We start from the raw sequence: 21,988 nt of genomic DNA on the forward strand, positions 1-21,988 counted from the left end.
TGTGTCAGAATGCGCTTCTTTAGTCCTGGTATCCTCTCTGTCTGTTGATTTCTGTCTTAAAAGGAAGCTGATGAGAGGAAAACTTTAATTTTTAAAAAATCAAACCAGCTTCAATGCAAAAAAAAAAATCCATCACCAAAATCAAACAAAACTGGGGAAAATGGTAACTGTGAGATGTAAGAGTACCTGGTTGTGCATGGGCATCCCAAATTTCCGTATCTAGGATCAGCCCAGAGATTATTGCAACTTTCTTCTGGCATACTTGCCTTGTTTTACTTACCAAGCAAGTCAGGAGAAGGTATGAGTTGATAAATGAATGCCTGAATCTCTACTTGATTTGTCTAGGACATACATTTGACTTTAAGAGTTTGGAAATACCCAATACCAAACAATGTTACACTATCACAGAGTCTTTGATAATTCAAACATGGTGTTTCTTTTTATTCAAGCTGCAGACCCCAAGCACATCCAAAGAAAGCTTAGTGGAACAGGGGCAAATAAAAAATGAGTTACAGAGACTGCATCATGCTACCAGATGTTAATGTAATAAAATATATCAAGAGGAATGAGATAACTTTTTTCCAGAACGACATGGACATGTTCATTATACTGTCACCAAGACTACAAATGATATTTTTCTTGGTGTGGTCACAGTAATGCAGAATATTGCCATGTCTTTTCTGTGTCCAGATGAGAAATGCCTTGTGTTGAGAATACTTTTTCTTGGTAGTGTTGCATATTTCTGTATAAATGCTAAAAATCTTACTGTAAAGACCAGGTTTCCAAGTTGTGGCACATACAGTCTTGATGTATGTGTACCGAGGTGACTTCCTAACCATACAGATACTCTGTGCTTAAGCAAAATGCTTCCTCCTTTGCTTGCATTGGCAGAAAAACCAGGAACAGCTGTTACTGCTGCCGCTGATGTGAAAGTAATTTGTGAATCTCTGCTTTTTCCAGACCTAGAAGGTTAAAAATGTGTTGTTTGTTATGACGCATACTTGAAGCAAAGGGTATCTTAGAACCTAGCAGGTGCTATGGAAAGGTTATACTGTAATATGATTTTCAAGCATAGTAAGGTAATTCACTGATGTTTGTACAGGCTGGACCATGGTTCAATTAGGTATGTGTATGTATGCTAGCAAAATGCCACATATTGCCTAAGCTGCTGGTACAACATGGAAATACTTGCTTATTAATTCATTATTTTTTAAAAGGGGAGAACCAAACCAATAAGGAATCGTAGAAACAGCTCTAGTAACATGAGGCATGAGTTTAGGAGGATAAGATTTTACAATACTGAAACGACGTCAGACGTGGAGGTTTGTTGGGGTTTCTGTTTTGGGGGGTTTGATTTGTTGTCTTCAATTTGGCACAAAAGAAACTAGAAACAAACTTCAGCTATGAGAAGCTTTTCTGGCTTTCTGTTAGTCAAATTATGCTGTGGATGTGCCAGATGGCACTTGACTCAAGGGATATTTATTTTTCAGTCTTCATAAACCAATTTTTAGTGAGGAGATGAATGTGTTTTCTGTTGCTGGTGGTGTTTCTGGCTGCTCTCTGACATAGTTGTTAGTCTTGAGTAATAAACTGTAAATTCAGCATTTTTACAGTGTATTTTACAATGTATTTCTCCAGCGCTGCGATATTGGTGATGCATCCCGTGGCAGTCTATCTTCATATGCCTATATTCTCATGGTTCTGTACTTTCTACAGCAGAGAAATCCACCAGTTATTCCAGTTCTCCAGGAGGTAGGTTTTCAGAAAAAAGAGGCTATGAAAATAGATGTGCTGTTTTCTCAAGCTAAATGTGAGAGGTCTGGGCTTTTAGGATCAGGGGGATGAATGAAATATGGGGCCCTTCTGCATTAGCATGTTCCTAACTCCCACTTGGTTTGACTGGGTCAAGCAAGAAAATTACAACAGAATGGAGAATCTGTTGGACCTGGGTTCCGCTGTTACATTTACTCTGGGATTTTGGTCTTATGATGGTATTTATATGCTGAACAGGATAGAAAAAAATTGGCAGGTGGTGTGGAGAGAGGGAATTGTAATTATGAGGCTGCACCAGATGCTCTTAAATGCAAGTCCAGCTCTTCCACTGTTTATTGTCAGAAGTATTATTTATTGCTCAACACCTTATCTGTAAGAGAAAAGGTTTATTTTATGATTTGATGGGGTGTGGGGGGGGAATAAGATAACTAATGCATTGATGCAGCTTTAAAGATACTATTTCACATGTGCCAGGAAACTTTATTAAGAAAATAACATTCTGTACCTCCACTGCATGGGTGGGGAGAATATAATTAGTCAGCTATCTGCTTCTTCCTGGATACTCTCAGGAACTCCCAAGCACTTCTTAAAATAAGCCCTTTCTGACTTCGTTGTTGCCTTCATGCAAGAGGAAAATTGGCTTAAGCCCTGCAGTGAAGACTCAGACTTTATTGCTGATACTTAAGTGGTGGATGGGGGGTTGTTATTTTATTGTTACCCTGAGAGTGCATTTAAATAACAGTGGAATTTCCCCTTGGCTTTGCTAAAGTCAGAATGTAATAGGAGTCATATAAAGTCTCCCTAGAGATTTTGTGGGCAAGAAGGACGTTGGAATCTTGATGAAGTAATTTCAGTCATGTTTTCTGATTTGCAAAAAATAAGTAAAAATAAAATATCCAATAATTTGAGAGCATTATAGCAATAATGCAAAAAGACATTTAAGCTTTTTACCAATGGGAAACTCTGCCTTTATAAGAAGTAATTGTTAAAAGATGTATATTTTCATATTACTACTTAGCAGCATTATGGTGACTTTGAATTAGAGTGATAACTGTGTTCTTCTCTATTTTGGCAGATATTTGATGGAAAACAGATTCCACAAAGAATGGTGGATGGATGGAATGCCTTTTTCTTTGATGACATGGAAGAACTGGTAATAGTCTTAATTCCAGAAAAGTCACTAAAAGCTTGTTTCTCTGGGAAAGTAATGCATTTCTAACAGTGTAATGTATAAAAGAATTAAACTTCAATATCCATAGCATTACAATTTCCTAAATGAGTCCTGTTTTGCTGAAATCAGTGTCTGCTTTTTCTTGGTTTCTTTTAAATCACTTCTAAATATCATAAACCAGAAGAAATACTTTTTACTCTTAATAAACAGTCCAGGATTGAGGTAGTGTTGACTGCATTGATATAACCTTATTTTAACCAAGAGAAAACTTCACGGTAGACAAACTCAGTAGTTCAGGAGGAGAAGACTTCAGTAGCTGTAGCTGGATAAATCGTGTTTTCAATTGCCTACAGAAGAAGCGTCTGCCTGCTCTTGGAAAGAACACCGAATCTCTTGGAGAACTTTGGTTAGGGTTGCTGCGATTCTACACTGAAGAATTTGACTTCAAGGAATATGTGATCAGCATCCGGCAGAAGAAGCTGTTAACTACGTTTGAGAAACAGTGGACATCCAAATGTATTGCTATTGAAGGTATTCACCTGCTGATTTTGTATTCTATTCATGAGGGAGTGACGAACACTGTTGCTTCAGGCCCTATTTTCCTTTGTTGCACAGGGTGGATGGACTCTTGGGTGAGATGGGTTAGTGCGAGGTGTCCCTGCCCATGGCAGGGGGGTTGGAACTAGATGGTCTTTAAGGTCCTTTCCAACACTAACAGTTCTATGATTCTAGGATCCTTATGTGAGGAAACTACTACCGGTGTTTAAAAAAAGCATTGTTTGCAATTCCTGCAGTTCATGATACGAGATTAGACTCGTAACTTTTACTCTGTGTCAGGAAATTGCTCTTACTTTATTATGGCTAGTCACATTTTTAAAACACTCAGCATTGCTTTGCTATGATCTACTCTGTAAGGGCATTTAAAGTGGAATTCTCTGTGTTACACTGCAACAAAGAGTTTTTATTGTATTTTTTACAACTCTTTGACTTTTTTTTTTTTTTTTTTCCCCTTCTTTACACAGATCCTTTTGACTTGAATCATAATCTCGGTGCTGGAGTCTCCAGGAAAAGTAAGCTATTAATGTCTACTGATGATGAATTTCTAATGTGTTGTGCCTTTCCTGTTGTTACAAATAACTTTCTTTCTTCAACAGTGACCAATTTCATAATGAAGGCATTTATCAATGGGAGAAAACTATTTGGCACCCCATTCTACCCAACTGTTGGAAGAGAAGCTGTAAGTTGTCATAGGTTTTAGTATGTTTTTTTACTTCATCCACTGAATTACGCACCCAAAGCAAATCTCTTATATGTGTTTGTCAATTTGGTATGCATAATATATGTAATTACACATCATCTGCATAAAATGTACAGCTTAGTATTGGGCGTATGGATTGCTAAATTCACAGGAGTAGTTAGATGGGTGATGGGTATTTTTGACAGATTTGTATAAATCTTTTCACTGTGTGACATCAAGTGTTGTAGAAAAGTGCTAAATTGGCTGCAAAACCCAGAAACAGCTTCAGGAACTTTACTGGGTATTCATGTGGCTAAGGAAAACAGACTCACAAGGACATTTAACTTAAATGTTATTTACATTTTACTTATTTTTCCAGTTGGTGGGGAAAGTAAAGGATTGCTGCTTAAGGAAGGAAAAGGACGATGAACAACTCTTTTTCTTTTTCCTTTAATCATTTCACCTTCAAAACTTGCATAGTGAGTCAGGGTCAGGAGTGTGTTCATGCTACATCACATTAGAGAAGGTGCTCCTCTTGTGCTACAGGATCCAGTCATCGATGCGTAACAGAGAACTGTTTTTGTATGAGCTGATAAATCATCTGAAATTAATACTTTTGCTATCTACTTAGGTGTTTCTAAGACAGTTTAGAGGTCTGTTCTCCCACTGGCTTTCCAGGGTTTGTATTTCCAGGAGATTTTGAAAGTCTTGGAAGTTTTATTTCCCCTCATCCTTCCCTATCTCATCATTTCTATTTGCTTACTTTAGCAATGTTCTTTTCTGAGTGTGTATTAAATGTTCTTTGCTGCAGTGATTGTGTTCTGTGCTGTGCCTAATAAAAATAAGACTGTTTTTTTTTATACTGGAGCTTTTGAGTACTACTGTGATACAAATAATAGTGAATTACAGTGTGGATGTAGTTATCTGTAACTGACAAATATGTGAGCATATGTAATAAATGTTTTTGCTAAGTAGTTTATTTAATTGTTCGCATACATGTTCAAGACAAGGCTATAGTGCTTCTGGAAAGCATATACTGTGTGTTTGTGTATGTGGTCATTCGTGTTCTGCCTCACCTCAGATTTTCACTGAACGTTTTCCATAAGGATAAAAGCAAGACACAAAGCAGCCTTGGGATGCAGATGAGCTGTCTCTTTTGTGAAGGAAGGAATGTTAGTAGTAGTATTAAGTAGCATTTTATTTCTCCAAAGTGCCCAACAAAGAAGGAGTTCTCTATCTTCTTTTTAAGCCAATGCCCTTTAGTGGTACAGAGAGGAAACTAGCAAAAATACTCAGTAAATTACCTGTCTACAGTAGGACTTTGTTCCTGAGCTGGGGTTGGGATGCTTCTGTTTGTACCTCTGTTTCAGTCTTTCAGGCAAGATAGTCCTTTCACAGCATTTATGCTACTTAGAAGCTGTAAAGTGTGGCCTTTGTGCTGACACACATCAGAACTGCAGCCGTCCTTAGCAAATTCCACGGGAAGGGGGTGGTACAGGTCAGCATGCTGCTCTGTTTCCCACCCAAGCTTTGTTCTGTCTAGGGGGATACAATCATGTCACTTGGGAGGGGACACAGGCTGCTTTGGAGGATGTACGAGCAGTGACTCACCAAATAGATCATATGCAAAAAATTGCCTTCTGAAGAGTCTGTGGGGAAGCAGAAGGTAGGCAGCAGGCAAATTCAGCTGCTGGCCCTGAGACTAAATACCCTTTTTTAGCCCAAACTGCTCCACGTCTCTGAAAAAGCTGCTGTTATCTAGGGGAGAAAAAGGACTACGTATAATCCAAGTAGCAGTAAAATTCAGGGAACAATATGAAATGAGAGCTGTCCTTTTTGCTTTCATTTCTCAGTCTTCTAGGTGGATGGTTTATATATGGTATCTGTTGGTTGTGTTTTGATAGGAATACTTTTTTGACTCAAAAGTGCTGACAGATGGGGAATTGGCACCCAATGACAGATGTTGTCGTGTCTGTGGAAAGATCGGCCACTACATGAAAGACTGCCCCAAGAGGAGGAGGTAAGCAATACACAAAGCTAGTGTAAAGTCTTGGAGATTACATCAGGAGAGATTTGGATATTTGAAATTTTAATGGATGTGAAGAATATGCTGAATTGCAGAGAAAATCAAAGCTTTGTATCTCATCCTCTGCTTCCTACCCAGTTTTTGCTTTCTGAAGACTGTTTCTGGTCATCTCTTGAAAAGAGATTTTGTGCAAGCACACACAGTAAAATGAACAGTCTGCAATATGTTAATACTTATGCTTTGTGATCTGTCTGTGGTTACAGTTTAGCTTAAAATTTAGATGACTAAATGATCTTTTTATAGTGTAAACATTCAGATGGACTGCACATTTTGTAATACATTTAAATTGATTTCCTGGAGTGATCGTGTTGAATTTGCACTTGTACATTAATTGCACTTAGGAGTTTTGGATCCTGATTTCCTGCAGGAGTCCCTAGTACATGCACGTCAATGTCTCCAGAAGAGTTTAGCAGGAGCCGACAGAGAATGTGTACTCCTCACATATTTGAGTCTTTGGATTTTTAATGACCCATTCAAACCTTTAGAATTTAGGTTCCGGGCTTTTTCATTTACTCCTTAGGTTCTTCATAAGTCTTTATAAGATTCTTGGTCTGTTCCTGCTACAAAGTCCTTGTTTACAGCTTTTTGTTCAGTCAGTAGAGTCCAAGATACATGAAACTGGCCTGGAACCCTAAGGTGACAGCCTGACTATTTCTTTCAGGTGCTCCCTTAACATACTGCTCACAAGCACATTGAATTGCATCACCTTTTTCCCTACATCTACCTCAGGAAAAGAAGTTGATCTGCTCTTCACATGAGCTGCTGCTGCAGCACAGCCACACAGAATCTCTCTCAAAGTGTGTATGCAGCTCACAAAATAGTATTAATATTTCCCAATCCTTCAGATAACCATGTGGAAAAAAGGCCTTTACTTCTTGTCTTGGCTCCTGATCACTAGTTCTTCTGTTTGTTGTATTACTACTGAGTGTTTGAAAGAGCCTTAGTGCTTTCTTTCACATCGTGTCTAGGCTCAGGATGCTGATACACTCTTACAGAGAAATATGCCATCTCCAGTCAGGCTGAGGTTATATCCACATGATACAGCTCACTTGTTTTATGTATATTCTGACTCAGTGGGATTATTGAAAGAACTACTCCCAAACTAACTGGCAGATTAAGCCTATTTACGCAGTCTGTACTAATACAGATAACTCAGCGTCTGGATTATTCTGAGGAGCTTCTAAATTCGTTAAGTTTTTGCAAACAGGTTGTTAATGAGCCAGATCCCAAAAGTGTTTTTCTGGGATTCCTAAGATACGTGGGTTCTGGTACAGCTGTTGGTTATGTGACCATTTCCTTTGAATGTAATCGGTATAACAACAAGAGATTTTTGTGTGTAGTTTTGTGATACTGCTAATGAAAGTTATTATTCAGGTTGAAGAAAAAGGAGAATGAGAAAGATGATGAAAAAGAAGTGAAAGAAGAGGACAGAGAAACAAGAGAGAAAAGATGTTTCATCTGTGGCGATGTGGGTCATGTTAGAAGAGATTGTCCTGAATTCAAACAAACCCGTCAGAGAAATAATAGCGTGCCAGGTAAGTTAGTTCATGTGTGCTAGTATAATTTGAGGTCCTTTCTCTCTAGGTTTCTACACAGGCCTGGTATTATCTTAAAGAAAGAACCCTGCAACTAATTATTTCTGTCATTGTGAAGACAGTTTTTAGTCTAAGTGTTGTTTTTCTTCAAGGGGAGTAATGCCTCCTAAAGTACAGTCTTTGCATCGGTGGTAAAAATGTACTCAGCAGTAAGTGTAGTGTACTACAGGGTATTACGTTATTTGTCTTCCATTCACAATGGGTGCATTTAGGAGTAGTAATAATTGAGTGCATTTCCTCTTCCAAATGTTTCTCAAATTGTTCTGGGTTCAGCTAACCCTCCATCGTCTGTGAGAGGTAAGTAAATATATTTTCACCAAAAATCAGTGTTCTTACAATAACTTCCAAGAGTGTACGGATGCATTTGGAAGCTAGATTTCAAGTTGCTTGTAGTAATCAGAGATCAGTTTAATTGCAAACACATTCAACCTTAAGAGGTCCATGAAAAAGTAGAGAAGGCAATCGTAAAGGAGCTTCTGAGACAAACTTGCTGCTTTTCTGTATTCTGATATCACTTACATTCTTTTTTGGTTTTCCTTTGCCCAGGGTTTCTGCTGTCGCTATTTAAAATCCCACTGCTTACAGCAGTAGTGTGGAAACCTGTGTGAACCTGTCTAAAGTAGCAGTCATGCCTGATACCAAAGTGACCTTTGTTCATGCTAGAATTTGTGTTACTCAGAGTTTGGGTTTAGCTGCTATACCTATTAATATCAACTGTTGCCAGTAGAGGGAAAGCTTTCCACTTAGAGGAGACCTTAAAGTGATTTACCTACTCTGCCTCATGCGAGGGTTAAGGGATCGCTGACTCCAATTCTGTGTTCATTGTTCTGTCATCCATAACCTTGTGGGGTTTATTAACACTTTTTTTCCTTGATTAGGCACCCAGTTGGTCCGAAGCATGGTAAATTCACAGCTAGTGGCTGTGGGTCAACAACAAGCAGAACGACCCCTGCGCACTAGACAGTCATCAGAATGTGTAAGTTCCAATTAGCTATAGTACTGAAGTAAGCAAGCTGTAGCAAACCAGCGATCCTGAGCCATGCTAGGAACAGGTTTGCACAGGGTTTTCTCAACAGATTCTGGACTTGATAGTGACAACATTGCACTCTGCCAGTTAATGAAACTTTGATTTATAATGTGTATAATACCTATAATGTTGTGTCTCTTGGAGAGCATTTGTGATCTATCGGTACAGAAACAAATTGTCAGATTTCATCTAAGAACTTGCAGTTCTGAAAGGCCAACTTCATGATCTTTGAGATTTAAGCTAGGTTGCTTTTTTGGAGTCTTGTGCTTCATTATTCTGGGGTTACTAAAGGAGGTAAAGTAGAGCTCATTGTTAGCATGCTTAGGTTTGTGACTCTCATGATTCTCTGTGGTTTAAGAGAACTGTATTAAGGCACTGTCATGAACATGCAGGGAACACAGATGAATTGCACCTTCATTTCAGCTGTCACACAGGCACAAATCTGCCAGAGCACACAAAAGCACAAATTTTAGTAGTTTGCTCTAGAATTTGTTCAAGTCGCTATAGAATTAGATGAAAGATGTTTAACCTGGGTATTTGAGCAAGTACAGCTGTTGGCATTTATTGTGTTTTGGAGTACAGGATACAGCAGAAATTGATTAATTTCAAGATATTATTCTGAGAAACTTGTCTGCTAATGAAGCTGGCAAGTAAGCAAACAGTAATCAGGGTTGCTGATCACAAATGCTCTTTGTTCAGTTTACTACTTTAGGTATGGAGTATTTCCTTACTGATAAGCAAGTTTGTTGGAATGTTTCCTCCAGTAACAGAGACTTTATGGAGTCATTTTTACTATGATGTTCTGTTAACGAGGGACTGATACAGCCCTAAACTAAGTGAAAGGCTGAACTGCCACCACGTTATCACATGACACAGGAGTGTCTCTGTAGGAGCCTTCTATTTCTGCTTGGGAAACTGAAGCTGGACATGCGGGTGCAGTCAGGCACATCATGCACACCAGACCTACTGCATGTGCACATTCTTATGTCATATGGAGGTCACAGGCTCTGTATTTGTGTGTTGCATGGTTGTCATTTGTCCAGGATTTCTTGGTGAATATGTGCTGTCCTGGGATTATTTGAGGAGAATGGGAAGGGGAATGTTAGTGGGGAAAGAAAAGGAAAAGCAGGAGTGTGGAAGCAGACCAAGAGGCTAGAGCTTAACATCTCTCCTGCTGCTGGCATGTCCATGGCATGCTTGTGGTGGTTTAATGTTTGCAGGAAGGCTGTAATCAGTGCGTGTGCTCTGTTTTTTAAATATTTAAGCTGTTAAACTAGTTATTGTCTTTCAAATCCCAGGTTTTACCTTCTTGTCCTGGTTTGATAGGAAGGCATAGGAGGCCCTCATACCGGAACAGTTGGGACAGCAGCAGGGAGCAGGCCCTGTTTCTGGGCTTCATCTTTTGCCCAGACAGACACACAGCATGCTGCTGTAAGGAACACTCTGAAAGGCTGGCATGGAGAAGTCCTGCAGACCTCTGGTTATGGAAGATAAGTGACTGCCACTTTAAACAGACAGGCAAGCAGTCATGGATAGTGACAAGCTGCAGAGACCTTTAACTAAAGATGTTTGCCAGCAGCTGAGTTACTTGGAGCTGAGCTGTCTGTAGTTTATGGAGGGAGACAAGCAACTCCAGGGGCAGTTGAGATGTGAGATTCAGGTAATCATCTTTGGTTTAGGTAGCTGTCTGTCACTTGGATTTCCCTCTGGAGACATCTGTCTTGATGGCACCACTATCTTATTTCAGTGCTTAAAACCAGATTGGCTTAATCCAGACACTGGTAATAAATTTTGGCCAATAAAGAGGGAAACTCTTTTCTGAGCCGCCTCAGCTCTTGAAGTGCTTCTCTACTTAGTTCTAATACCAGAGAGATGAAACAGGTTCATGCCTGTTTCTGATGCTGGTGAAAGGGGAGGCTTTGTAAGAGCTCTGCAAAGTAGTAACTGCTATTTCTGTGCTTTTAGCCATGGCCTAACATCAGGATATGGAGGCTGAAACTGGGGGTTTGGAGTTCCAATTTCTTGTTTAACAGATTAAATAATAATTAAATATTAGGAGCTTACTTTGTAATGACTTTAAAAAGTGTCTGTAGTAATAAGAACGACTCTATTCAGAGGTAAGGTAATGTGTTAAGAGATTCTGGGCAGTAAATAAGTAGGGTGGGGAAGACAGTGATTAAAAGCCAAAAACAGATGTGTGAGGAGTCTAATGAAGAGCTTGGGGCTAATGCTTGCTCAGAATGATGTTTCTGGGATGTGCCACATTAACAGACCAAATTATCTGATGGTGAAAATCAGTGTCAGTCTAACTGTACTTACTTAAACCAGCAGGAGCTTGGGCACAGTATTTGGGGTGTTGCTGGGGAGTGCTTTGCCTTTTTTTATGCATAGTCTAATACAGTGAGTGCTTATTAAACACCATTAAATAGCTAGTGAACTAATCAGAAATACATACTTTTTTTTCCCCTCCAGTCTGATTCGCATCAGTCATCTTACTCTCCACAACCTCAACAATTTACACAGAATTCCTCTCAGCCAGCCTCCATTAACCAGACTCAGCCACAACCAATATCCCAGTCTAAGCACGTTCCGCAACCACAGCAGGGTGCACAGCCACCCCATCAGGTCCAGCTGCCTTTGTTTAACTTTCCCCAATCTCCCCCAGGTCAGTATTCCACCTTGCATAACCTGGGACTACTTCAGATGCACCATCACCACCAAATTCAGCTTCCCAACACTTCTTGGCCTATTCATGGGCCCGTTATTCACTCTGCACCGGGTAACCCTCCTCATTCTACAAATGTTCCATTTTCTATGAGATCTGGCAGCAGCAGCACCCCAAATAACCAGAGCAGTGTAAGCTTGAATGATCCCAGTATCATCTTTGCACAGCCTGCTGCCAGGCCCATGGGAATCCCCAGCACTTCTCATGAGGGACACTGGCACAATCCTGTGACTCCAAACTCACTGGTGAACAATGGCACTGTGGGGAATTCAGGTAACTCTTCTCTGTTGTATCAAACCTCTCGCACTTTGTGTACAAGTGTTAAGTGTTACAGAAACAGCTAACTCTTTCAACTTGTTTGATATTACAAATAAGATGCTTAAGAAACTAAGTCATCACCTTCACTGTCTTAATGTTTTCATAGGAAAAAAAACTAGGTGTGTTTGATCATCGTAACTTTTAAGCACTGGTCCTGTCTGCCATTAGTGGCTGTGCAAGACATGAGAAATCATGCATTCAACTGAGAAATGGTCTAGTGATTGTTTGAGTCTAAAGCATGTTTCTGTGACTATGCTTCTGTTTGTGTTAGGTAGCTTATTAGGAGCATGTTGAGACTGCAGCTACAAACTTAGAGACTGGCAGAATTATGTTAGTGCAAGTTGAATATTGCCTCCTTGCACTGAGTGCAATATAACGTGATCTTAGGCATTCTTTTTTCCTATAGTTTATCCTGCCACGTTTAACCACCATAATGTCAATGTTGTTTCCTGAAAATACTTCATAGATTCTCCCTGTGACAAAGTGGGCAGCAGCCTTTTGCCTCATGCCAAAGCCAAGCACATCTGTGTGCTTGAGGCTGAGAAAAGCAGTGTTGTGATTAAAGCCCGTACAGTTTTCTGTGCAGTAGAAACCATGGCAACCCCTAAATTTTAACTGTGATCTTTCAATCATAATAATGGTGTTTTGGTTTATTCCAAGTGTGTAACTTCTCCTATGTTTAAAAAACTGTATCCATCATACAATGTACTAATGCAGTTGCTCACCACGAGATGGAAATGTTGAACCTTCTGCACAGCCTTTCTCTGAACTGGTAAGGCAACTGACAGCAACAGTAGATTTTCAGCTGAGCCAAGAGTGCTGGATGAGGTGTAATTCACCAGCAAGTTGCAAGTATTTGTTGAAATGTTGGATATTGTTCTATTCAGAGCTCTGTGGAGAATAGGCGATGCAAAAACTGCTCCCAGTGTTTTTTGTGCCTTCAGTGGGCTTTGTCTCTATCTCTCCATTTCTGATCTTAATCCTCTGTCCAGGCTCATCTGCCCCCTCCTCCATGTCCACCTCCTGCTCTGACTTTCTCAAGCAGCTCCTTCCAATCCAAGTCTTGTTATCCAGGTAGCTGCTTTCTTTCAGACAGGCTCCCCAGATCCTAGTATCTTCTCCATTCTCCGTCAACACATCCCATTTCTCATCATTTAGTCAGTCAGTCCCTTTTCCTTTCACTCTCAGTCTGTTTGCTTCCACTGTCATTGTGCCTGTACAGGTTTCCCAGTGCTCTTGTACTCTCGTTCACAGTATTTCCTCCCCTCAATTGCTCAGCTTCCATGTATTTCCAGCCTTATCACACTGCTTTCCCTAGTTCCCAGTTACAGTATTTTTTTCTCTTTGTATTTAAATCAGTTTTGTTTTCTGTTTGGCTTAAATGCCATTAAAGTGGGGTGGCTGGGAAGGCACAAACAGTGATGAGCTGTGTGCTGTGTTTGAAGCTTGCTTTCTTACTTGCTTGGGATGTTTGAGAACACTTAGGTTTGTGGAAACTCTTTCCTCACATTCTTTCACTGACTTGGAAGGAGGAGCTCTGTTTTCAGCAGACAATTGATCAGAAACCAGACCGTTAGGAGTTACAGACAACTTTTTTTCATGCACACTCCAGAGCCATGATCCATGTTTTATTATATAAACATGTCGATTTTATTTAATGGAAGTCTGTCTGAAGGGGAACTGATACACTGAAGGATAGTTACTTAAATGTCTTTATTCATTTTTGAATGTACATTGATGAGGTATTTATATTAGCAGGCATAGCTAATTGTCTTACAAAATTGGGAGCTATGAATATAGCATTTGCCATCAACTGTTGTGTGTCCTGACTCCTTGGATGCTTGATTTCTCATCCTTAATGCTGCAGTAATACTGGATTTGTAAATAGAATAGTTACAATTTATGTACTCACTTAAAAAGCTTTGATTTTCCTCTCTAAACCTCCATTTTAAGTTGGTCTGATGACCTAGATACCAAGTTTCTTAAGCATACAAGAATTAGTGGAATTCCAATGTACATCCAAGATTTCTTGCAGTAGGATAATAGCTTTCGTGTCGCAGCTATGTCAGTGATAGTGAATATTGTTGTGGGATCAGATATTAGTAACATTGTTCAGCCGTTGTGTTTTTCATCACGAGAATGACATAGGAATAGTGAAAATGTAGGTCTTGATTTTAATACTGATTCATCCTCTGTCTTTCTCCCCAATAAATTCTGTTCTAGTGAATAACAAAGTAATTTAGGTGGTAATTTTTACTGATGTATGTTTTAACAAGAGCAAGAGTAGCACATCAGACTAATCTCAATAAGTCCCCTACAAATTGTTATTTAAGATGTAAACTGTATTTGTGACTTACTGTTTAATTATTTCAACTTGCAATGTGCTTTTCCCTTTCAATTGAAAACTAGATCAGGGTTTCCAAGGACAGTTTGGTAAAATGAACCCTCCTTCTGTCCCTTGGGACCATGGGACCCCTACCCATTTTCCTCTCCTCCGAGGAGCGTGGCCTTACAATATGCCTCAGAACTACATGCAGCAGGGAAATGCCAGCTACCCACCGAACAAACCTTTCTACCCTCAAGGTACTAGAATTAGTATATGAATCAACAGCTCATGCAACATGTCTCTTTACTGTCTCAAAGGCTGTAAAAGCCAAGGAAATCATGTTCCAATTGCTAGGCTCCCGGAACCATAATGAAATCAAGAGTCAAATCAACACTTCGGCTTCCTGTATGGATAGATGGATGGATGGATGAAAATCATTGTGGGAGGGATGGGGTTATATCAAATCCTGAGATCTGAGCCAGTTTGCAGTCTGTTGCTTCTTCTCCTTCACTGCTGCTGCCTCACTGTAGAGCCATCTCTGCTTCAATAGAGGTTAAGATGATTTGCCCCTGGATGTGTTAAAATGAAGAAATTTTTGTCCTAATTCCTTTTCTTGTGGGAATGACTTAAATAGATACAAACTTGCAAGACCAGAGAATAATCCAGGTTGGAAGGGGCTTCTGGAGTCAGCCAGTCCAACCCAGCTGCAGTCAGAGCAGCACTAGGGGCAGTTAGGTCAGGTTCAGAAGGACTGACTTTATCTCCACTCTTTCTGATGCTAGTGAGTGGTAAAGGTGTTCAGCATCTGGTAGGGTGTAGGAAGACCACCTTTGGCTCCACCAAAAGAGAAACTGTACCCAAATTTTACTGAGAGTCCTGCAATTCCCATTTAGTTGGGTCACCTGGTATAAAATGAGAGATACTGGCACCAAATCTGTTTTTCAAAATCCATTTGCTGTAGCAAGGTGTCCAAGTGAGACCCAGATTTAAAAATCCTGAAGTTCTATTTGTTAAGTAACTAAACCAATGCACCAAAATGATGTCTTGATGATGGTGAGGGAATTTTGCAGCTAGGATGAAAGTGATGACTGCATTGTCCCATTAAATGGGGTAGTTGTTCAGATAGCACTTGTGTCAGGCTAGTAAATGGCTTTATTTCTATTTATTTCTAAGTAAGACTAGTACATTGAATATAGCCAAGCACTGTTAAATATATTTAAGTTGCTGAAGTAATTGTAATCCATTTTCTTTTAGCTGGTCCACTGATGCAGAGTAACCAGCGGTTCTCGCTTCTGTCTCAAGGACACCCACACTTGAATCTGAATTACATTCAACAGAAAAAGTGAAATTCAGTGGGACTGGGGCGGGTGGGGGGAGGAGGGGAGGAAGAAATTCAGGTTCTGATTTAAAACCTTAATGCAACGTGTTTAGATACAAGATTATTTAAGACTGTTTTTAAACTGTATCATTTGTACATAGATATGAACTATAGTTTTTACTCGTATCACGAAGCCGAGTGATACAAATTTCATCTATTTTATTACCCTATTTTTAAGGGGAATTGTGTTTTGGTTTATCTTGATAAACTGTAAAGAGAGAGAATTTTTAAAATTAAGTTCTTTATTTTCTATTAGCTGTATTCATACTTTGGTTGCTTCAGACTTTATATATATTGTTCTAAAAAAAAGAAAAGAATAAAATTAGAAGGGGATTTCATGTGTTTAAAAATTTGTCACTTCTATTCTTTACAGAACGATGTAGTGCCAAAAACCTTTTTAAAAGAAAAATAAAACTGCAAAAAAAAGGACAGAAGACTTTTTCGTCTTCCCTGTTTGTATGCATGCTTGCATCTAACTGGCATCAGGAAACCTGGATAATAAAAATGGCTTTAATTCAGGTATCTCAAAGAAGAGATGAAAGGTGAGCAGCTTGAACGAGTCCTACCAGCAGTAGATCTGGTTTTCCCCATGCTGCTGCCATTGCACGTGCTGCTCACAGCCACTGCGTGTGGTGTAAAACACTTTAGGGAAGAGTATAGGTGCTTGTGTGTTCATAAACTTTTGCAAATCAGGCTCTGCCTTTTGAAAGGGACTTTTCCATATTACTTCTTGTGTTGTCAACACTGTAAATGTCAGTTAAATGCAGTGTTCAGGAGCTAAACTTGTCATCCCTGCTCTCAAAGTAAGACTATGAATAAAGGGATGGTACACAAGGGGGTTAACAACTGATTTCCAGCGATACATAATTGTATTGAGAACTGTAACTAGAATAGGAGCTTAATGATTCTCTGTTTGAAAGACGAGACTTGCTGAATGCTAAATTCACTGAGAGAAGGCAGAGCTGAGCCTAGTTGTGCCATGTTCTGTCACATGCAGGCCATGAACTATGCTCACAGTAGTGGCTTACTGTCTTTAAGTACAGCAGGTAACCTGTTGCCTAAAGAGCTGCAGTGTTTTGTACTACTTGAAGCTTCTAAACTGTCCGACAGTGTTAGAACTAAGGGCGATTCTTACATAGCTGTTACTGATTCTTTTGTGTGTGGGAGAGCTGTTTAACTCTTGCTTTTAGTAGACATACTGGATTAGGAGAGTCTTCATTTCTTTCCTGTACTGGAGGTTTGAAATCATTCAGGCTGGTGGCTCTTCAGTGTCTGTAACTTGAACATACTCTCACATGAGCACCTGATTTGAGAATGAAGCCAGTTTCAACTAAACAAAGTATAATGAAAGAAACAGCAACAAAGGTCTAAAGACAGAAGCCCCATTTTTTTTTTATTGCTCTTCACTGTTTTTTTACAGGCCTTGAGAAAAACAATTTAAAAAGAGATCTCGAGTTACATCATGAGGATATGCAGCTACATAAAAAATGTCCTTACCTTTCCTTTAGTTAAAAACAAACAAACAGGACTTGTACAGAAGGAGGATTAAAGGAATGGACTGCTAAAGCAGCCAGTACATATCCAGCTGTCCCATAATGCAGATAGAACAGTATTTGACTGCAGTTCAAGGTCCCTGAACTGTGGGCTGGATATAGTCTGTTATTCATTCCCTCGCCGGCTCTTCTTGTGACTTTTCTTAGATCTGAAGCAGAAAAACAGAAAGGCCACATGACACAGTACTAGTAACTGCTTGGAAAGACCAAAGTGATTGACAGTATTAAGTGGTGTCTTCTATGGTCAAATACTGACAGTGTGACTTGACTGCAATACCAAGGGAACTGTATGAAATACCTGATCTCTAACCGTGTAAGAAGACTTTCAGTTGCCAAGATTAAATGACAAGGGAGAGCTCCTACAGCAGTACACACACCCTTAAGAAACAAGCCAAACTTTTACCTTTCAGGTGATTTGGAATGACTTCTGTGTCTGTGACTACGATGATGACCTAGGAGATAAAAAGTAACAGTTACTTCCATTGACCCTGAATTCTTTCTTGTTTTGCTCATGCAATCTGCTTCTAGTGACCAAGTATCCTAGATAATGCCAGAGCAACCCCACTCTTAATTACGCACTCATATTAACCTCCTGGTTTAGCTGAAAAAGTTGCTGAAGGCAATTTTGGATGTATTAAAGGAGTTTTCCAGCTGTGCTTTCATATAATGAGCAGTTTTATGAGCCAGATTAAGCACCTATGCTACCTTCTTGATACCTTGACTTCTGGAGGTGGATGTTCTACTGATAAAGACTTGCCAGAGTTAATCTGTGAGTGACAAAACTACCTGGAGATTTAGATCTCGATCTGTGCCGCCTCTCCCTGGATCTGCTCCGGTGTCGCCTCGGGCTTTTGCTGCGATGCCTCTCTCGGCGTGGCGATGGGCTGAGAGAGAGGAAGCTTTTAAGAGAGCCATACTAAAAATGCACACAGGCTAAGATTAAATAATAGAGTAAAACACTACCTCCTTCTCTTTGGAGAGCGGCTTCGCCTGTGATTGGGGGAGAAAAGAAAAAGTCACTAAAAATCATTAGCAGAACCAGCTGTTTTATGTTCTGGACTTCCCCCTGTGTCCTCAGTGTGTGTTTGGCCTGCTGCACAGGAGGTTTCTGGGCTGGCCCATACAGTGAACAAATGAGGTCAGTGATTTTTTCTGACATACTATCTAAGAACTGTTAACTGGATTATCTCTGCACCCTCTGGTTTACAGGAAAACAAGGCACTTGGTTCTCCTTAGTATCTTTGCTATATCGTCCAGTAGAGTTGACCAGCAAGTTCAAGAGTTACAGGCTAGAGAAAGAGGCAGACAGGGTGACTGTGACAGTGCACCGCAGCTCCTTCCTTCAGAAAGCAGCTAAAGGAATTGGGAGGTGTAAGAGATCCTGGCTGAACTGTCATCTCCTATGCTTTGCTCCAGCCATCTGCAGTATGATAGGTAAAAATGTTGCTCAAAAAGAGCCACGTCACCTTCTTGGAGACCTGCTCCGGCTCCGCCTGTACCGCACAGCAGGAGATCGGCGAGGTTTGTCCAGGTCTCTGTAGCCTCTTCTGCGGTGGTCAGGTGATGGTGCTCGTTCCAGCTGGAAACCATGGCAGGGAGGGGAGAGGTTTTGTTTCATCCAAGTTTTTAATCGGTAAAGCTTTCTGAGCAAGGAATATAAATTACAACAGCCCCGGGATGATGTGGCCCCACCCTCAAGTCTTTCATATTCAGAAGTGAGTGGTAATGCCCGAGTTTGCCAAGTGGAAATTACCGGTCACCTCTCCCTGCTGATTGTTTGTTAGTAGAGCAGAACTGACTATGATGATTACCATAACCTTCATCATCACCTATTTAACACAGAGCAGGTCCAGATTTGTGAATTTGAGGAGACAGAAAAGGTGGACAAACACAGAGCACTTGAGAACCATTCCAAGGTGTAACAAGTTCTTACAAGCAGCGTATATGGAAATATATTAAGGGGGAGATAGGAGTTGCAAGCAGCCTCCTGATGTCTCCCCTCAAATATTTCTCACAGGCCATAAAGTTTTTTTGCAGTGGTCCAACCCCAGCTTCAACTATCCCTTCCCAAAGTACTTCACCAACCTTTTCATCTTCCTCTTCCTCCTCTTCGCTAGATTCTACATCATCCATGTCTTCTTCCAGAGCACTGACACGAGGCTCGAGTTGCTCAGCTTCTTCCAGGACGTATCGTTTCTATGAGAAATCACAACTTTATCTTCAACCCCAGTTAAGAACAAACACCTGAGGAGGCAGCTTGTGTGCTGAAAGGGCCTGTATTGTAGTTTTACACAGCAAGCCAGCAGCTGATTCAACCACTGAATCTGATGCAGTTAAGAATTCCATTACCATCTACTTTTCCAAACCTGTAATCGAGGCAGAATGATGTCGCATACACGTTCCTCGTGGAGTAATTCATCAATGAATTCATCCACATGCATCAGTTCAAATTCTGGGGGAGCAAAAAAACAGCATTGAAAAGACAAAGAAGATGAACACTGGTGGCTACAGTAAAGATGAAACACTTGAGACAATTCACTTCAAGTGGGTTGTACAAACAACAGTTGTAGAATCCTTCTCAAAGATGAGGAAAATCATTAGGCCTGCCTTGCAAAAAGGCAATTACTGCACAGCTGGGATTAGCAGATTCACAGTGCTAAAACAGCACTCAAATGCTGTTTGCTTTGGAATTTATAGAACTGCATTTCAGTGCCCAATAGGAAACACAAGCACTTGAGGAAAGCAAAATAAGCAAGGCAGTTCCCATTTGTGTAAGTCAGCAAGACCAGCAACTATTGAAACAATGAAAAAGTAAGATTTCAAAAAGGTGGTTATGCCACAATTTTCAGGCTTATATCACTAAAAAGAATATTTATTTCCACCCAGTAGGACGTGTGTTCTTAACAACAGGTCACCTATGAGGTACTAAGAACCCACCGCCAAGCAGGAGTGCTTACCCCCGTTTCTGTTTTGGCTTTTTATTTTCCGATAGTCATTGTACAGGGGTTCCAGGTACTTGTAGCAGTCAATGGCAGTGCCTGTCAGCCTCATGTACAATGCACCCAGCATTCGGACGTACCTGAAACGAAACCATTTTGTGGAACTTGGCTTTTGGTAAAGTTAGAAGTTAAGAGGTTTCCCTGTAAGATTCTGAAGCAATTCAGTACACTGAAATAGAGCACATAACCATTGAGATTTTCTCCTTAAAGTACTGAAGTATATATGTAAGTATCTATATACTCAACTATACATGCATCATTTTATTATTATGTTATATAAATTATATACATATTTTCATTATTTATTTTTAGTGCATTAGCACTCACAAAGATGACAAAAATACTGAAGGAAAAGTAGATGAACATGGCTCCCTTAACCATGGAATATTTTGGGTTGGAAGAGACCTTAAAACTCATCCAGTTCCAACCCCCTGCCACAGGCAGGGACACCTTCCACTAGAGCAGCTTGCTGCAAGCCCTGTCCAACCTGGCCTTGAACACTGCCAGGGATGGGGCAGCCACAGCTTCTCTGGGCGCCCTGTGCCAGCGCCTCAGCACCCTCTCAGGGAAGAATTTATTCTTAATGTCTCATCTCAATCTCCCCCCTGTCAGTTTAAAGCTGTTCCCCCTTGTCCTGTCCCTCCAGGCCCTTGTAAAAAGTCCCTCCAGATTCCCCGTCAGGCTCTTTAGGTACTGAAAGCTGATTAATGCACCGCATCCTAGATACTTGGGGTGGTGGTGTCCTATTCCCAGCACATCAACAGGAGGCATTCTATCCCCATGGCACAGAGGCAAGCTTTCCAACGACCAGGTGACCAGCAGAGCACTCTTGACAGCACCAGGAAAACCATACCTTTTAGCAAGAAGAGTTCATCAGGACCCACTAAACCATACCCTGAAGTTTCCCCGGCTGTTTTGGTTAATTTCATTCAGTACGGCAACCAAAAGAGGAAAAAATGAATCCACCAACTTACTTGAAGTCCTCGTTTTTTATGAACTCCACGATGATGTCCTTTTCGGGCTGGATCTGCAGCATCTTCAGCGTCAAGCACAAGAACGGCGTAGGCTTAATGTTCCCACCATAGACTCCCCCAACGTACTTCAGCTCCATGGCCTTGTCCACCACCAGCTCGGCTACAAGAGGGATCGGCCGTCAGCGCTGCTCCGCGCCCGCACCCTCCCGCCCCAGCCCGCCCTCCGTACCCGTCAGCCCGAAGCACTCCTCCTTCCAGTACTTAGACTCGTAGATGCGGGTGCGGATAATCTTCTCCACCAGGTACTGCGGGTTAGTGCCGTGGATGCTGTGCGCATCCTTCACCGTCCGGTTCGCCATGGCGCCCGCTACACCTCAGCCCCGGGCCGGGCCGCCCCTCTACCCCTTCCGTGAGGCGCTGCGCCCGCTTCCGCTTCCGGGCTACGGCTGGGGGCCGCCATCTTATCTTCGGGTTAGAAGACCCCCTTCAGCTTCAGAGCGCCAGGAACAAACATGGCGGCGCACGTCCCTGGTCGGCCTTTTCCCGCCCCTTTCTGCGCGCGCCGCGGGGGCGGGGCCCCGGGGACGGGTTTGGCGCGGAATTCTATTCTCGAGCGCGTAGGGGAGCGCGCCGTTGCACGCGCGCGGGTGTCGCCGCGGGGTGAGTGGCTCTGTGCGAGGTGATGGAGCGCCTCCGGTGGTGCTGATGGCCCCGTCCGGCGCCATGGCCGCACCGGCGGAGGGGCAGCGGGTTCCCTGAGGGAGAGCCCTGGCCGAGCTCTCTCTAAGCGGCCTGGGGCGGGTGAGGGGGGTGTTTCCGGAGGGAA

At 41.3% G+C, this 21,988-nt stretch overlaps 2 protein-coding genes and 1 long non-coding RNA gene across 5 annotated transcripts in view; 1 reads left to right on the plus strand and 2 right to left on the minus strand.

Annotated features, from left to right (window-relative positions):
• TUT4 (terminal uridylyl transferase 4) overlaps positions 1–15,986 on the plus strand; it is a 48,208-nt gene extending 32,222 nt beyond the window's left edge. For 2 of the 3 annotated variants that reach the window (XM_057413544.1, XM_057413545.1), the window contains exons 20-30: positions 1,639–1,752; positions 2,849–2,926; positions 3,298–3,475; positions 3,967–4,014; positions 4,099–4,181; positions 6,086–6,201; positions 7,642–7,802; positions 8,741–8,838; positions 11,362–11,887; positions 14,342–14,515; positions 15,513–15,986. In XM_057413544.1, coding sequence (XP_057269527.1) covers positions 1,639–1,752; positions 2,849–2,926; positions 3,298–3,475; positions 3,967–4,014; positions 4,099–4,181; positions 6,086–6,201; positions 7,642–7,802; positions 8,741–8,838; positions 11,362–11,887; positions 14,342–14,515; positions 15,513–15,604 — 1,668 coding nt within the window. In that variant the 3' untranslated portion in view covers positions 15,605–15,986. The remainder of the gene's footprint in view (positions 1–1,638; positions 1,753–2,848; positions 2,927–3,297; positions 3,476–3,966; positions 4,015–4,098; positions 4,182–6,085; positions 6,202–7,641; positions 7,803–8,740; positions 8,839–11,361; positions 11,888–14,341; positions 14,516–15,512) is intronic. The other variant, XM_057413546.1, reaches the window with a different exon arrangement.
• Positions 15,947–16,311, minus strand: LOC130601463 (uncharacterized). Its single transcript, XR_008972676.1, has 2 exons — positions 16,203–16,311; positions 15,947–16,108 (listed from the first exon to the last, which is right to left on the minus strand). It is a non-coding gene; the product is annotated as an uncharacterized LOC130601463 (long non-coding RNA).
• A 760-nt stretch (positions 16,312–17,071) lies between these two features.
• PRPF38A (pre-mRNA processing factor 38A) lies at positions 17,072–21,544 on the minus strand. The gene is made up of 10 exons (XM_057413547.1): positions 21,392–21,544; positions 21,163–21,322; positions 20,147–20,268; positions 19,556–19,641; positions 19,275–19,385; positions 18,656–18,768; positions 18,153–18,179; positions 17,976–18,073; positions 17,593–17,641; positions 17,072–17,338 (listed from the first exon to the last, which is right to left on the minus strand). Exons 1-10 carry the CDS (start codon positions 21,519–21,521, stop codon positions 17,296–17,298), a joined length of 939 nt encoding a protein of 312 aa, XP_057269530.1. The 5' UTR covers positions 21,522–21,544; the 3' UTR covers positions 17,072–17,295.
• Positions 21,545–21,988: the final 444 nt, after the last annotated feature.

Source organism: Pezoporus wallicus, unplaced genomic scaffold, assembly GCF_028554395.1.
Source record: "Pezoporus wallicus isolate ANWC-B61680 ecotype Strahan unplaced genomic scaffold, APGP_CSIRO_Pwel_v1 contig_13740, whole genome shotgun sequence".
Lineage (NCBI taxonomy): Eukaryota > Metazoa > Chordata > Aves > Psittaciformes > Psittacidae > Pezoporus > Pezoporus wallicus.